Source organism: Ochotona curzoniae, unplaced genomic scaffold, assembly GCF_017591425.1.
Source record: "Ochotona curzoniae isolate NIBS_2020 unplaced genomic scaffold, NIBS_Ocur_1.0 contig_2688, whole genome shotgun sequence".
Lineage (NCBI taxonomy): Eukaryota > Metazoa > Chordata > Mammalia > Lagomorpha > Ochotonidae > Ochotona > Ochotona curzoniae.
The window spans coordinates 22,781,865-22,797,936 of NW_024465553.1; the positions used below are offsets into that span (position 1 = coordinate 22,781,865).

At 44.0% G+C, this 16,072-nt stretch overlaps 1 protein-coding gene across 12 annotated transcripts in view; it reads right to left on the reverse strand.

Annotated features, from left to right (window-relative positions):
* GPHN (gephyrin) overlaps positions 1-11,756 on the reverse strand; it is a 276,180-nt gene extending 264,424 nt beyond the window's left edge. For 8 of the 12 annotated variants that reach the window (XM_040975435.1, XM_040975432.1, XM_040975433.1 and 5 more), the window contains exon 1: positions 11,304-11,756. In XM_040975435.1, the coding sequence (XP_040831369.1) occupies positions 11,304-11,367 (64 nt within the window). In that variant the 5' untranslated portion in view covers positions 11,368-11,756. The remainder of the gene's footprint in view (positions 1-11,303) is intronic. The other 4 variants (XM_040975436.1, XM_040975430.1, XM_040975431.1 and 1 more) reach the window with 1 other exon arrangement.
* Positions 11,757-16,072: the final 4,316 nt, after the last annotated feature.

Below are 16,072 nucleotides of genomic sequence, written 5' to 3' on the forward strand. Positions count from 1 at the left end.
TGAATTGGGTTCCTGGTCGCCAGCTTTAGCTAGGCCCTGGTAGTTACAGACATGTGGGAGGGAACTGAGCCAGAGGACACATGCACAGGCACACAGGTGCTTTCTCTCTCTGTAGCATTTGCTCACTCACTGTGTCCATCTTGCCCTTTTCCTGTCTCTGATTCTCTTTCAACTCCCATCTGCTCACACTCTCTCTCTCTCTCTCTCTCACACACACACACACACACACACACACACACACACACACACACACACTTTCTTTCACTCACTGTCTCAATAAATATCTTTAACAAGAAGTAGTAGCGGTAACAGTAGCAGTAGTAGTAGTAGTAGTAGTAGTGGTGTGAGGGCCTAGGACAATGGCTCAGTGGCTAAATCTTGTCTTCCACATGGGGACTGGGTTGTATCCCAGCTGCTCCACTTCCCATTCAGTTCCCTCCTTATCACCTGGAAAAGCAGTGGAGAACTGCCCAAAGCCCTGGGACCCTGCATGTGCATGGGAGACCCAGAAGAAGCACCTGGCTTCTGGTTTTGGATCATCTGAGCTTTGGCTCTGCAGCTACTTGTGGTATGAAGAAGAGGATGGAGGATCTTTCTCTCTGTCTCTCTTTCTGTACATCTGCCTTTCCAAAGGAAAAAAAAACTTTCAAAAATTTTAAAAAAGTAGTTTGAGGGAGCCCTTTTGTCCTTCTGCCATGAGACAAAATCTCTAGAAGACATTATCCATAAAACACAGGCCTTGGCAGATACAGAAACTGCTGGTGTATCAATCTCAGACTTCCAGGGTGGCTTCTGTTGTTTCTAACTACCAACCTAAGGTAACTTGTTACAACACCCTGAATAAAGACTTCTCCATGTGACAGTGCTGAGGTTGCCCATTTCCTATCCCTCCCCCAAGGATATACACGTGACACACATCTGGTTCATCAAAATCTTCATTCTCTAAAAGACCAAAGATAGTGAAGAAGCAACTTAGAATTACACAAATATCATGAGAAACAATATATTTCCTATAAACTCACTACTTGGGAAAGAAAAAGCCTGAAATTTCATTTACTATACTATCCCAAACTGCTCCTTCTCTCCCTATTCTGAAAATCGAAAAAAAAAAAAAAAAAGTGAGCTTGTAACATAGTCGGAAAACACAACACTAATGATGGTTAACAGAATATTACTAATTATGATTACACTGGTCCTTGACTGCACTGTTTGAATTCCTGAAGTCAGCTATGAGCTCATTACCTGCCATTTGCAATAAAAGGATCCAACTCCACTCAATGAAGATTGGAATGTTAATTAGAACATATTTTTGGGAAGGCAAGTGGGTAATTTCTATTCAAATGTTAAAATTCAAATACTTTTGATCCCATAAATCTAATTATGGTAGTTAATCTTACACAATGAAAGATGTCACAAATATGCAGTGATGAATGTATAATATTATCTACAGTATTTATCACATAAAAAAATCAGAAACTTCAATGTTCATCAACTGACAACTGGTAAAAGAAAAGGCACAATCTATGACACAATAAAATAACTATTAAAAAGAAAAACATATTTGAACATCTTTAAAGATCTGTATGAAAAAGTTCTGGATGTCAAGAAAGAACATAATATAGTGATGAAATTTTTATATTCTAGGGCAGGAGTGAGGAATGGCTGTCCTGCAGTCCAGAAAAGGTCTGAGAAATCATTTGGTCTGGCCCTGCCAAGGCAACCATGGGCACGACTTCAGATTCAATAAATTAAAATTTTTAGTTTACAATTTTGTATGGCCCAAGAATGATGTTATAAATATCCAAATGGCCCTTAGGGACAAAATATATGGTTCAACTTGTAGCCTGGTTTCTTACTGTGGTAACTTAAGCAATTTACTTATTCTTTCATGGCTGTAATTCCCTCAATCTAAAATAGTGATAATACTTTTAGCAGGATTAAACAACAGGCTCTTATAGGTCCTGTAAAATATCTTAGGCTTTTAAGCTGTCAATAAAGTTATTATTTTTCGTAACATGGAAAGATGTTCAAACTACGCTAAAGATGCAGGGAATGTAGGAGAAGGTACAATAAGTATATGTGAGTAAGGTTTACAAATTCAAATACTTACTAACGTTAGGCTGATAATACAAATCACAAATTTGTTCTTCATACTAATAAGAACATGACAAAAATTTGGGAGCAGTGGGGCCACGTGATGGCATAGCACACTAATCCTCCACCTGTGACACCAGCATCCCATATGGGCACTGGTTCATGCCCAGCTGCTGTTTCCCATCCCGTTCCCAGCTTGTGGCCTGGAAAAGCAGTGGAGAATAGTCCAAAGCCTTGGAACCCTATACCCGTATGGGAGACCCAGAGGAAACTACTGTCTCCTTGCTTCTGATAGGCTCAGCTCTGGCCACAGTGGCCACATGGAGAGCAAACTAAAGGATGGAAAATTTCTCTTTGTAATTCTGAAATTCAAGTATAAGAAATAAATCAAAAGTAAAGATTTGTTTCTGTAATTTAGAAATGCATCAGTGGATATGCGATCTTTCTCTCATGTTCCTCCTTTTTCACTCCTCCTCCATCTCTCTCAAAAACTTCTAAAATTTGTATAAGTTTCAGCTTTAAGACAGTATCAATTTTCATTACTCTAAAATAATCCTCGTACAAACCATGCCCATCAACTAAAGCAAAATATGAAATTTGATACTAAACACATCTCAAAAACACAGCATAATTACAGCCCTATTAGCAGGAATACAGATGCCTTTTAAAAAATACTCAGACCCACTTCATCTACCCTGAACTGTCATTTTAATAACAACAATCAAGCCCTGGTCTATCTAATTGCTTCTGGTTAGCTACTCCCTAAGGAATTACATAAATTTCATTCCATTTATTTTATTAAACATCTTCTTTACAATTATTTCATTAATAGATGTGATGACAACAGGGCACAAAAGAAGAAAATACTCATCTATTTCAGAACTTTAAGATGAATGTGCTCATAAAGAAAAAGGCTATGTACAAAGCAATGTACAAAGAGAAAAAGATTAGTGCCTGTCTACTTGGGTCAGATGCATCTGCTAGGCATTTTTAATTAGATTACCTTATTTCGAAAAACTCTATGAAGTAGATGTTAGTATCTTTACTTTGGAGAAAGAAATTAAAATTTAAGGGATTGAATTCCCAAAATAGAGAGCAATTCAGGGTCTTAATCCAAATGTATCTCGCTCTAAAATCTTTGGAAAGAACTGCACAATGCAACCTTCCAATTACACATGATTAAGAAGCACATACAATACCTAAAATATTATATAAAAACAAAAAACATAGTTGAAGACATTAATTTCTAGGAATGATTCTGTTGCGAAAGTAAAACTTGAAGTAAGTATAAAGCTACTAACAGCAAGAAGAGCTAATTTTTTAAAGTTTGTGATGAAGAAGCAAATCTCATTTTTTTCTTCCACTTCTTACTCTCACTTTTTTAATACAATCAATCCTACACCATAATCTTGTCCATTATAAAAATAAGAGAAAATAAAATGAATGAAGTGTAATGTCCTAGATTTGTCTTTTCAGCAGGTCAACATGCTGACAGATAGAAATATATTGCCAAGAGAGCCTGAAAAGATCTTGAGAATGATTCCTTCATCTTGGTGAGGAGAAGAGTTGAGAAGGCATGTGTGCACTAATTTGTATGTTCAAGGTTATAAAACCTTGCTTGCAACACTAGGATTAAAACATAAATCATTCCTTCTAGGACCCAGTGCTCCATCATTTTTTGACAAAGTACTAACAGAGAAGAGTAACAAATTGTGCGATTACACAATGAGTTCACTGGAAATTTCTTTAAGGTGGCTGATTTTATCTGAAAAGCTCATGTGAATTTAATACTCTGTGCCTAATTTATTCATTATTATCTAAATAATAAAGTGGTCTAATTACACACAAAAATAAGATTGACCCTTTGAAAATTATTATATTTGCTCCCACAGCTTAGCTTCTCACTCTTATGGTGCCTACCAACACAATACCATGCTGTCCAATCTGAGAAGCAGGGCACAAGTGAGGGTAACACTTCTTTCGTTTCTCATTCCCTTGCTCCTTTACTTGTCAAATAAGGATCTGTTCCCTTCGTACAACACATTTAATCCTCCTCATTCAAAATATGCACACACTGGCAAAGCTATTGTAAAAACTGTTGGAGTTGTTTAATTACAAAAGTTCCAATGGGTTCTACTTTCCTTCTTAAGTGATTTATTTGTTTTTATTAGGCAGATTTACAGAAAGAAGGAGACAGAAAGATCTTCCACCTGCTGGTTCACTCCTTAAGTAGCCACAACAGCTGAAGCTGAGCCAATCTGAAATCAGGAGCCAGGAGCGTCTTCCAGGTTTCCCATATGGGTGCAGGGTCCCAAGGCTTTGGGCCATCCTCTGCTGTTTTCCCAGGCCACAGGCACGGTGCTGTTTCAGAAGTAGAGCAGCCTGAACACAAACCAGTGCCCATCAGAGATGCCGGTGCTTAAAAGTGGAGGATTAGCCTGTTGAGCCATGGCATCAGTCCCAGTAAATCCTACTTAGTTAATCTGATAAAATAAATTACTTTATGAATTCATTAAATGGCTTAAATAGAACTACTCTGCAGTATAACACTAGACAGATGTGAAGAAGAAAATCTTGGTAGGATCACTTTAGTTTTGGTTTTTGTTTTGCTTTTGGCCCAAATCAAGTGTAGAAATGTGTGTGGTTTCATTACATTGTTTTCCATGTTCTACTTCAATAGCATCTCAAGTTGTAAATACCTTTCATTGTTCTTTGATTCTACTTATAGAATCAAAACACAGATTTTATTTAACTGTTTCAAAAAGGCACCCCGTTTAACTTAATCAGGGAACTATCACCAGTGAGACCAAAAATAGAACTGTTTCCAGTACTTCACCCCCAGTAAACACCACATAGCTCAGCTTGAAGCTAAGAGTCAGTCAATAGGTGAGTCTCTTACTATGTAGCAACCAATAATTTATAGTTTTGTCTAATGATTACAGAACTAAGCGTCATGAAAATTTTCCCTCCCTGACTATACACCGAACTCTCTAACACACAGCTTCTAACCAAACATTCATTAAAGAATAGTAAAACTTGGAACAAGCTCTTTTAAAACAAACTCCTATAGCTCAATATTAAAATAACATTACCGGTCAGGCATTCAGTCTATCAGCTATGTAAACCACAGACTGGCACTTCTGCATCCCCCAGTGGAGCTTCTTGTTAAGGAGGACCCTGGGAGGCAGCAGCAAGGATTCAAGTGTCTGCATTCCTATGGCCCTCCTGGAACACATGCATCAGGTACCAGGCGCCTGGCTTCAGCCCCCTGGCTGAGGCAGACTTATGGGACACACACGGACAGCGTTCTTATCCATATTTTCTATACATATTTCTACCTCAAGTAAATAAGAGGATTGGTGAAAAGATAAGTTTGCCAGAACACATAATTCCATGTTATGAGATTAAGGTTTGTTTGTAATAATAATATATTCAATATTTTCCTGGTAATACTTTATAAAGATTTCTTTCTTTCATTTGAAAGACATAGTTACAGAGAGAAATAGCTGAGAGGTGTCCCATATGTTGCTTCACTCCAATATTGCCTCCGTGGCTGGGACTGGGCCAGACCAAAGCCAGCATCCCATGCAGGTGACAGACAAGCAAGCACTAGGCCATGTACTTTCATATGTACACTAGCAGGGGGCTGGGTCAGAAGTGCAGTACTCATGACTAGAACTGGCACTCCTGTGGGATGCCTGCATCATGGGCTGTGGTTTAGACCACTGTGCCACAATGTCAACATCCTTGGTAATATTTCTGTGACATTTAATAGTGGTAGAAAGTGTGCCAACTTGATAAACAGCTTTTCTCAAGATGGAAAAAAGTAGCTGAAAAGTTGAAAAGTAATACATTTGAAATGTAGTAAACCTTCTATGTAATTGTTAACACGGACTGTAAGTATAATTGCTGCTGAAGATGTTTTAAAAATCTAATCTACCCATACATCTTGTTTCTGGTTTTCCAGTAGCAGATACTGTTTTATTTGCTTCATGTTATTCATTATCACATTATCTTTTGGCTGTGATATAAATAGTAATACAAGCAGAGAACAGTAGAAACAACGTTTTTCCAAATTTCTCAAACCAATAGGCTTTTTAAAATAGTTTTTTTAATTTCATTCAATGGTTTACTCCTTAAATGTCCACAACAGCCAAAGCTAGCCCAGGAGGAAGTCATGGGCCAGAACTCTATAAGGATCTTTGACACGGGAAGCAGAAACTCAAACACTTGGGCCATCATTTGTTGCTCTCCCAGCCCAGGAGCATGGGCAGAAAGCTGTACTAGAAGCGAAAGAACCGGACTCAAATCAGCACTCCAATATGGAACATTAACATTGCAAGGAGTGGCTTATTTGGCTGTGCCACAATAGCAGCCCCTAAATAAATGTTTTTAATTACACAAAGAAACTGTACTAATCTATGTAGCATTATATGATCTGAATAAATGAATAAGATGTGTAATGATCAAAACAAGTAACTGGCATATCTGTCACCTCAGTCACACATTATTTGTCTTGGTTGGCAATATTCAAAATCCATTATATTAGGTAATTTTGATATATTCAGGGGCCAGCATTGTAGCAGAGCAGGTTAGGCTGCCATATGTGCCTTGAGTCCTAGCTGCTACACTTCGGACCCAGCTCCCAGCTAATGTGCCTGGCAACATGGGAGAAAGGCCCAACTATGTAGGACCCTGCACCCATGTGGAAAAACACGTGGAAGCTTCAGGCTCCGGGCTTCAGTTGGACCAAGTCCAGACATTTGGAGAGTAAACCAATGAATGGAGGATATCTCTTAGGTAACCCAAGACCACATAAGATAGTTGTCACAAAAATACTGTTCTTAGAGGTAGACTATGATTTTCAATATAGCGGTTGGCACTGTGATAGAGTGGGTCTACCTATCTCTTCTTAATAAATAAATAAATTAGACCTTGCACACATGCCTAGTGGCTAAATTCCTCACCTTGTATGTGCTGGGATCCCATATAGGCATTGGTTCATGTCCCGGCTGCTCCACTTCCCATCTAGCTTCCTCTTTATGGCCTGGAAAAGCAGTCAAGGATGGCTCAAAGCCTTGGGACCCAGAAGAAGCCCTTGGCTCCTGGCTTTAGATCAAATCAACTCCAACCATTTTTGCTACTTCAGGAATGAACCAGCAGACAAAAGATCTTTCTCTCGGCTTTTCCTCTCTGTAATTTTGACTTTCCAATAAGAATAAATAAATCTTTAAATAAATACATAAATTTTATGTTCCCATGCACAATTTAGTTTTATATACATAACATTTGCTCTGTTCTGCTTAAAAAACAATGCATGTAATTAAAACATCCATGTCACATTATCATGATCTGATCTCATTTGTTCAGCTCATCAGAAATTTCAATAGACTGTGTACTATTATCATCAAAATCATAACTGGGATGAAATAAAAATGTAGAAAATGAGAAATTTCAAGGTACAAATAGTTTTCAACAATAAAACTGTCAGAAAGGAGTCAATTACGATTTTAGAAATAACAATACAATTTCATGAAAATACTATCTAGCACACCATAAAATGTTTGTGTGGGTGAAGCACACTTTCTACAACCTTTGTCCCCGCCAGCATTAACTCTGTAACACAAAGAAAAGTACTGAAAATCACTACTGGGAAATAAACTACTGAAGTTTATAAAACAATTCCTTACCACAAATTACACAGTGTTAATTGTGTCCTCTTAACTCAATTTTCTTAAGAATTAAATCACAGGGCCCAGCGTGATAGCATAGTTGCTAAAGTCCTCACCTTGCATACCCTGGATCCCATATGGGCACCAGTTCTAATCCCAGCAGCTCCACTTCCCATCCAGCTTTCTGATTGTGGCCTGGGAAAGCAGTCGAGGGCGGCCCAAAGCCTTGGGACCCTGCACCTGCGTGGGAGACCTAGAAGAAGCTACTGGCTCCTGACTTTAGATCGATGCAACTCTGGCTGTTGCAGCTACTTGGGGAATGAATCAGTGGACAGAAGATCTTCTCTGTCTTTCCTCTTCTCTGTATATCTGACTTTCCAACAAAAATAAATAGATCTTTAAAAAAAAGAATGAAATCACAGCACTTATGATGAGTAAAGAATATTTTTACAAAGTAGAGGCACAACACCTAAACTTCTAGAATACCCAAAATGCTGCAACACACCTTCATTTCTTGCCCCCAGAAAGAAACAGAACATCAAGACCAGAGAAACTGAACTGTGTGTAGCAACAGCAAGCCACTGTTCAGGCTGAGAGCTGCTGCTCCATGTTTCTCCACTCCACCATAGTAGACAATATTTACACTAATAACTTCTCAGAAAAGCCATCAGAGCAATATCTAACCTCAAATACCCATTTTCTCATCAAATCCTCTTGCCCTACCTGTACAGCTCCCCTTTCACTCCTTCAGCTAGATCCTGATTCCCAGGCCCAGACTTTTCCCCATGACCACTGTGCCTTTTTCACAGGAGACATCTTCTCCAGCCTGCCTTCACTCCACTGCCAAAATCATCTTTCCCGGATATTCTGTCTTTGCCGCCCACCTATTCCACCTGAGCTTTTCAAGGTCTTCATATTGCATTGCTCTTCTGCTTAAAAGCTGTAGCCTCCAGCCGTACATGACAGCCTAGTGGCTAAATCCTTGCCTTGTGTGTGCCGGGATCCCAGATGGGTGCCTGTTCATGTCCTGGCAGCTCAATTTCCTGTCCAGCTCCCTGTTAGTGGCCTGGGAAAGCAGCTGAGGACGACCCAAAGTCTTGGGACCCTGCACCCATATGGGAAACCCTGAGGAAATTCCTGGCTCCTGGCTTCGGATCAGCTTGGCTCTGGCCATTACGGCCACGTGGGTAGTGAACCAGCAGACAGAAGATCTTTCTGTTTCTCCTTCTGTCAGTAATTCTGACTTTGCAATAAAAATAAATAAATCTTAAAATACAAAAAAAAAAAAGAAAGAAAGAAAGAGCATCTGCCTCAACCACTGATTGATTGATTGACTGATTCATAAGGTTGCCAATGACTTTCAATTCCCCTTTAAAATGCCAGTTTTCTCTTTCCTCTGGTAAGGGTACCAGGCAGCAATCACATTTACCCTCATCCATGTAAATGTGAAAATTCTTTTGCATTTAGCCACCACATGCATAAGTAACACAATGTAGCATAATTACAAATGTTTGCATATCCGGGTAATCCCCATCAAACTGTCAGAATACCAGACAAGAGCTATTTCTTTCGGATCACTCTGTACAATACTTATCTATTATGTCACGACCAAGGTAAGATGATTCATTAAATAACACTATTAGGGAAAGCTTAAATAAGCACAAAAGAAAGATAAGTTCTATGTGGGTGTAGGCGTGCGTGCCTGTATAGACACACAGCGTTTAAACATCTACGGCCTTTCATCCTTCCACGGCCATGCACAACTGGCACACTTTGGTTCCATTACACTTCACTCGCACCACCCTTTTACTTTTTAAAGCACAGCCAGAATTTAAAGTGCAAGCTGAGGATTGATACGGGGTATTCACTTTTACATTCCGAGATCAAAACCTTTGCAAATCAGCAATGTCAACTGTCAGAAAGCTGAGATACAACTCGATTTCCCCAAAAAACAGTTTCAGCACTAAAGGAAGGGAACAGCGGTCTCTGATGCTTGGGGGGCTTCTTCCCCTACAACTGGTTTCAATTACTCCCCACATCCCAAGAGCTCTGGATTAAGAAACTTGAATAAGTTCTCATTCCCGTCTGGAAAGAATACGAGGGAAAGGCCATCTGTTTACTTAAAGGAAAGTAAAGTGGGCAGTAGGTTTCTCCTTCTCATGGAACCAGAGGGCTCCATTAAGCTTCGCACTCAAAATCCTCTGGCAGTCTTGGAGGGTTTTTTTTGGTTTTTTTTTTTTTTTCAGTTAATAAAAGCAAGCCTCATTCAATTTCATCCATTCCCAAGCACCCTCTCAAGCTGTCCAAATTTGACAAGGAAAAAAAAAATTAAAGAAATGGGAGGGGAGCGAAGGCACCAGGACTCGTCTACAATCACTTCTTCCCCAAATCACACTACTGGGTCTCGGATTTCCTTCGCTCTAAACTAAAGCCTTCGATTCCAAAAATAGTTCTTGAACCCCCACCTCGCCACTCAATCACATATAAGCCTTGCCAACTACATAACCATCGTAGAAAACCCCTCCAAACTGGCTCACTCTACATCTTGGAAGTCGTGCCCTGCAGCAACTGCCTGCCTCCAAAACCGGGGATATTACCCAAATGCAACGCAACCGAATCAGACATGCAGGGCACACATGGCTTCCGCGAGAGGCAGAAAAGTGCGCTCTTCGGGTGCGAGTAGGGGTTCCAGAAAGGGAGGGAGAGAAAACACCAGTGAGGGAATCCTTCCCTCTTAAGTTAAAAAAAAAAAAAAAATGGGGTGGGGGGAGGCTGGATCCCCCACCTCCTGGCCTCAAGCTGCAGCCTGTCCTGGCAAAAACCAAAAGGCAGGCAGAGGGCCCGTGGCTCTGAAAGGTGGAATGCAGATACTTTCCGAAGTCCGAACACAAGCTGGTCCCCACCTCCCGTAGGAGGCAAGGGGTATCCCATGGGTGGATGGAAGGGACACCCGGCCCGCGAGGGACAGCTGGGAGGCAGAGCAGAGTTTCGCCCGCTCAATACCAGAGCCCGGAGCCCTATCCGGCCGGTGCCCTGGGCAAGCACAGCTAGAGCGGCGTGGGGCCGCCCGGATTGGGGGAGGGGGTAGAGATGGGATTCCCCCCTCTTTTCCCAAGAGCAGCAGCAGCAGAGGATGCGCCCGGCCAGCAGCATGCTTCAGACTGCGGAGCCGGGATCCCGCTGCCCGCACCAGCAGCTGCGGAGCCCCGCAGCGCCCGCAGCACCGGCCACTCGGTCCCCGGGGGGCCAGGGACTTCGGCTAGCAAGGCGCTGGGGGCCTGACATCCCACGGGGCCGGCCCCAGATCCCGAGGGAGTGGGGGGGAACACGCGGGAACACCCCAACCTCCAGCATCTCTCAAGGGTTGTAAAATGCACACCCCCCCCTCCTCCTCCTCCTGCTCTTCTCCCGATCCTCCTCCTCAAGCCTCCCCTCCCTCCCGAGGCCGCAGCGAAAAGGCCACCACCACAGACGAGAAACCTGAGGCAAGTGGCGGAGAGCCACTGCGGCCGTTCAGGACCTCCTTCCCCCGGTTACCTGTGAGGACTCCGACACGGATTTGATGATCGTGGTTAGTGAGGATCATTCCCTCGGTCGCCATGTTTCCCAGCGCAGTCACCGCACTGACAGGAGCCGGGAGAAGCCGGAGCCCGGAGCGCGCGGGCCGGGAGCGCGCTCGGCCTCGGAGAGCGCGAGACCGAGGGCGCCCGGGGAGCGCGAGGAGAGCCGGGCCAGGAGGGGAGGAGGAGGAGGAGCGGGGCGGCCGAGTGCTCAGTGGCCGGCGTGGAGGAAGAGGCCGCGCCGGGAGTGCGCGGGTCCGCGGGAGAGGCGGAGTCGGGGCGCGGGTCCGGGTCGCGGGAGGCGGCGAGCCGGGGATCGGGGGGGCGCGGCGGCCGCCCGGGGAGAGCGTGCGGGGGCGGCTGGAGCGAGGCCGAAGGGACCCCCGGGGCTGCCGGCGGGGCGTGAGAACCCGAGCGGCGAGATGGCGGGGAGACGGGAGCACACGCTCGGGAGGTTGCGGGGGCGGACTCTGGCACCGGGGCGGAGCTACACCCCGAGGCGTGGAACTCGTGGAGAGTGAGGGGAGGAGTGAGAGCTCGGGCGGCCGAGGACCGGGAGCGGGAAGAAGCCGGGTCCGGACCGAGTGGGGACCGAGGGGGGAAGAGACGCTCCTGGGCGCGCGAGTAACGCCGGATTGGCTGAGAGGACGCGGAGCGGGTGCGCGCGAGGCCCGAACGCAGCCTCCCGCGGGCCGCAGACAGAAGCAATCCCCGGCCGAGCCCGGCGTCTCGGCCACGCTCCGCCGCCTAGGGCCAGCTCTCCCCGGCGGCCCGGCGACTCGGAGGGAACGCGCCGGGAGCCAGGCAGGCTTCCCCGTTCCCTATTGCCGGGCCCTCTCCTCAGCGGCCCTCCCGGACAGCCCGGGCGCTTTGCTGAAGGCGCCAGGGAAGCTAAGGGTGGCTTGGAAAGCCGCGTGGGTGGCGGAACGGCACCTAATGTGACAGAGCCCGCCGTGGGCGAAGAGAGAGGGATCCTGCCCCGCGTCATGTTGAGCACTGGCGCCCTCACTCACTCGCCCTGAGGAAGGATTCTCGCCTCACCTGTGCCCAAGGAACCCCCATCCACCTCCCCGCGGTGTCGGTCTACTACAAGACTCCTGCTAAGGGTAGCCTAAGGGTCTGCAGCTGGGCATCTCGAAAACTGTGGGCTGCTTCTTCACCCCACTGTTTTGTGACCCCATAGTTTTACAGCCCATAAACCTAATCTCCACCACAGTTCACTCAGAATGAGGAAAGACGACATTTTTTTTTCTCTCCTGAGCCTGAACCAGTTAGTTGCAGGAGCAATTGAGTTTTTCATGTCAGTATTTGTGAAATAGGAGATGACCATGAAAATACCTTTTATTTCGATTATTTCCAAATGCCTTTTGTAAAATGTTGCTGACAGTCACCTGTGGCTATTTTTGTGGGTTGCTGAAATTTTTTCCCTCTCCCTTTCAACTTCTGAATTAAAAGTGGGAACATGAAAATGTAAAGCAAAGTACCCCCAAAATGGACAAGGTGCATTGGAACACAATCAGAATTAGAGTTGATTTCAGCCAACAAGGCTGAGCCAATTGGAAGCCAGGAATTTCCCACCCAGGTCTCTCACCTGAGTGAATCAGCCGCCCAAGCCCTTGGACTTGGACCATCTTCCACGGGTCACCCAGGTGCATCAGCAGGAAGCTGGATCAGAACTGAAGCAGCCAGGAGCTGAGACAGAACCCATAAAGGATGCTAGTGTTGCAGGTGGGTAACTTGCTGTGCCACAGTGGGAACCCTTGTTTCTTGTTGCTCCATTTGAGGCATGAATTACTCCATGCAGAGACACAGAGAACTTTTCCAAAAGCATATACCTGCAGTAACCGAGGCTAAGCTAGACCAAGAGAATGGAACTCCATAAGGGTCTCCCACATGATTGGCAGGAACCCAACTACTTGAGCCATCACTTCTTGCCTCCTAGGGTTTACTTTGGCAGGACGCTGGAATAAGAAACATGGGAGATCATCCTGATCTGTGTCTTCCTAGCCCATGTGGGAGGCCTTACTGCACAGAGCATACCACAATTCCCCGTGGAACCTATGAAAATATCTTGGCTAACCAAGACCCCAACATGGCCTATTCATTGGGCATGCAGCAAGAGTGGTGGGCTGCACCCCAGTCTCAGTTATCTGCTTCTATAATGAACTGTGCTGGGACTTCCTTGGTAAACTACTCCAGGCAACAGAGTTTGCCCTGAGATACAGCTTCCCCTGCTTCCTGTGCTTCATGGCCTTTAATTTCATTGGAGGATCTAAAGAGAGAGACATATCTATTAGCCAGTCATAATGATGTTGTTTGTCAGAAGTACTGTCAGGACTGCCCTTCTGCCTGCCCCCTTTTCCTACCCTATATAAGCTTGTGACTTCTGTCAAACAGACCTCCCTCACCACCAGTTTGTCTCCAGTGTTTCTGCTACAGAAGAACACTGTTTACCTCACCACCGACCTCCCCATGGTCTTGGGGCCTGCTGGAAGGAAGACCCCCGAGAAAAACCCAGCAGAGACTGCCATCCAGGCTCAATGTGTCCCCAAGCTGGGTTCCAGTCACCATGACAAGCATCCGCCCCAATTCATGTTTTTTTCTGGATGCATATTTGCTAATATTTTTAGTAATATACAAAAGTTTCATACCAGATCATGTATTCATTCCCATACTTATCACCATAGATCCGGGTGGCAAATAGATTCTTAACTAGTTTCAAAATGAGGGAGATGGATGAGAAAGATATGTCTAAACAGAAAGATTTCCTTTATCTCAAAGATGAATAATTGGTTACATCGTTACCTTTCTAACCTATCTTTATTTTCTACAGCACCTCATTTTAAATAAAAAACACCATGAATGTTTGAAGAGATGTTTACCACTAGGCTCTGTGACTTTAAACAACTCGACCTACCTTTTTCATCATCCTTTAAATAAAAGCTAGTAGATTAAATTAGCACCCTTTAAGTGGTGTTGTACTTCAAATATACCCTTTCCGCATAAAATAGTCCATAATTATTCACAGAAGAAAAGTGGCATTTTTGTTTCACAAAACAATAGCAGAGGACAAGGCACTAGGTTTTTGCATGTACTTCATATGTTGACTTACATGGTTAACCAGGCTGGATCCCTGGGATGAGTTGTTTGTATGAATGGCTTAGGGTTCTGTTGAATCCATGGATTCCAGTGCTAAGACACTGAAATGAGGCTTTGAGAAACTGGGATGAGGTTCCTGCAGTGTAATATGGAAGGTGGAAAGCCTCCTAAAGAGGTTGTTTCTAGGATATAGAGAACTGCATCCTAAGTTCACAGCAGTTTGGCTGTGATTCATGTCTGTTGTGTGTGACCCCAACTTAACAACAGCATGCCACCACGATAGAGATGACAGGAGCTAAGGCTCCTCAAGCAGGATGTACTTGGCACGTGTTTCCAGTTTCAAGATGGTTCCATAGAGCTGAGGCTTAGGTTGTGGGTGGAAGAGGGGCGTGATATGGATTTCTCCTCTGTGGTATGGCTGTATGAGCAGCAGGCAGACAGCTTAACTAGGCTCGGGTGACCAGGAGGACTGTATTTGAATCTCCTGCAGTTAAGACTGTAGGTGTCCCTGATACTAATGGAGGCCAACTCTTGCACAGGAGGAAGGCCTGACCAGGGAGACAATGTGACAGAAACAGTGTTCCCTTGTCTGTGCGGCTGTGTTAGTCCCTCTTACACTGTGCCTGTGCTCATTCCCTGCTGTTCTCCTGAGCTCACTCCCAATTGCACCAGTCTAAACGAGGTTGTCCATTGTGTTGATGCATTTTTGTGGAACATACAGGTGTTAGGTACCTGTAAGCAGCCATCTTGGTAGCAACACATTTAGTGTTTCTGTTGTTGTTGTTGTTCTTTAACAAGAATTTGTCTATACTGCCTTCAGTTTTTAGGATTCATAATATGTAAGTCAAGTAAAGATAGTCTCAAGCTTGAAAACTGAAGAGGGATGCTTAAGTGACATTTAAAAAAATTTCAAAAGAGTCATGCTTTTCTTAAATATTAATTGGTTTCCATGTAATCAAAACTTAGCGTAAAGCTCAGTTTCCCCTAGAAAAAATTGTCACCATAAAAGCAGTATATCTTTCTAACCAAATACTCTCATTTGTTTCAAGGTTGGCTAATACTTATGCAGGGAGCTGGATGGGAAGTGGAGCAGCTGGGATATGAACCAGCGCCCATTATGGGATCTCGGGTGTGCAAGGCAAGGACTTTAGCCAGCAGGCTACTGTGCTGGGCCAGTAATATTTTGTCTAATGCCAAAATTCCGTAGTTTCTTATAAATCTTTTGCTGTCTATAAGTATATTTTCAGAGGGCTGATGTTGTAACACAGATGTAGCACTGCATTCTGCCATGTCAGCATCCGATATGAGCACCAGTTGACTTCTTGTCCAGCTCCCTGCTAATAGCCCTGGGAAAACAGCAGCAGAAGGCCTTAGTGCCTGGGATGGAGGTCCAAGCTCCTGGCTCTATCCTGACTCAGTTCCTGTCATTGTGGCCAGTTGGGGAGTAAACCAGTAAACATCCCAAAGATGTTTCTTTATCTGTCTATCTCTTCCTCTATACCTCTGCCTTTCACATAAGTGAGTAAATATTGGAGATAAGTGAATAAAAAAGTAAATAAATAAATAAGTAGATAAATAAATTTAGCTTTAAAATATACCTTTACAGATTCAAGTCAAACTTAAGATAAAGAAGTATTTCTGGTTGGC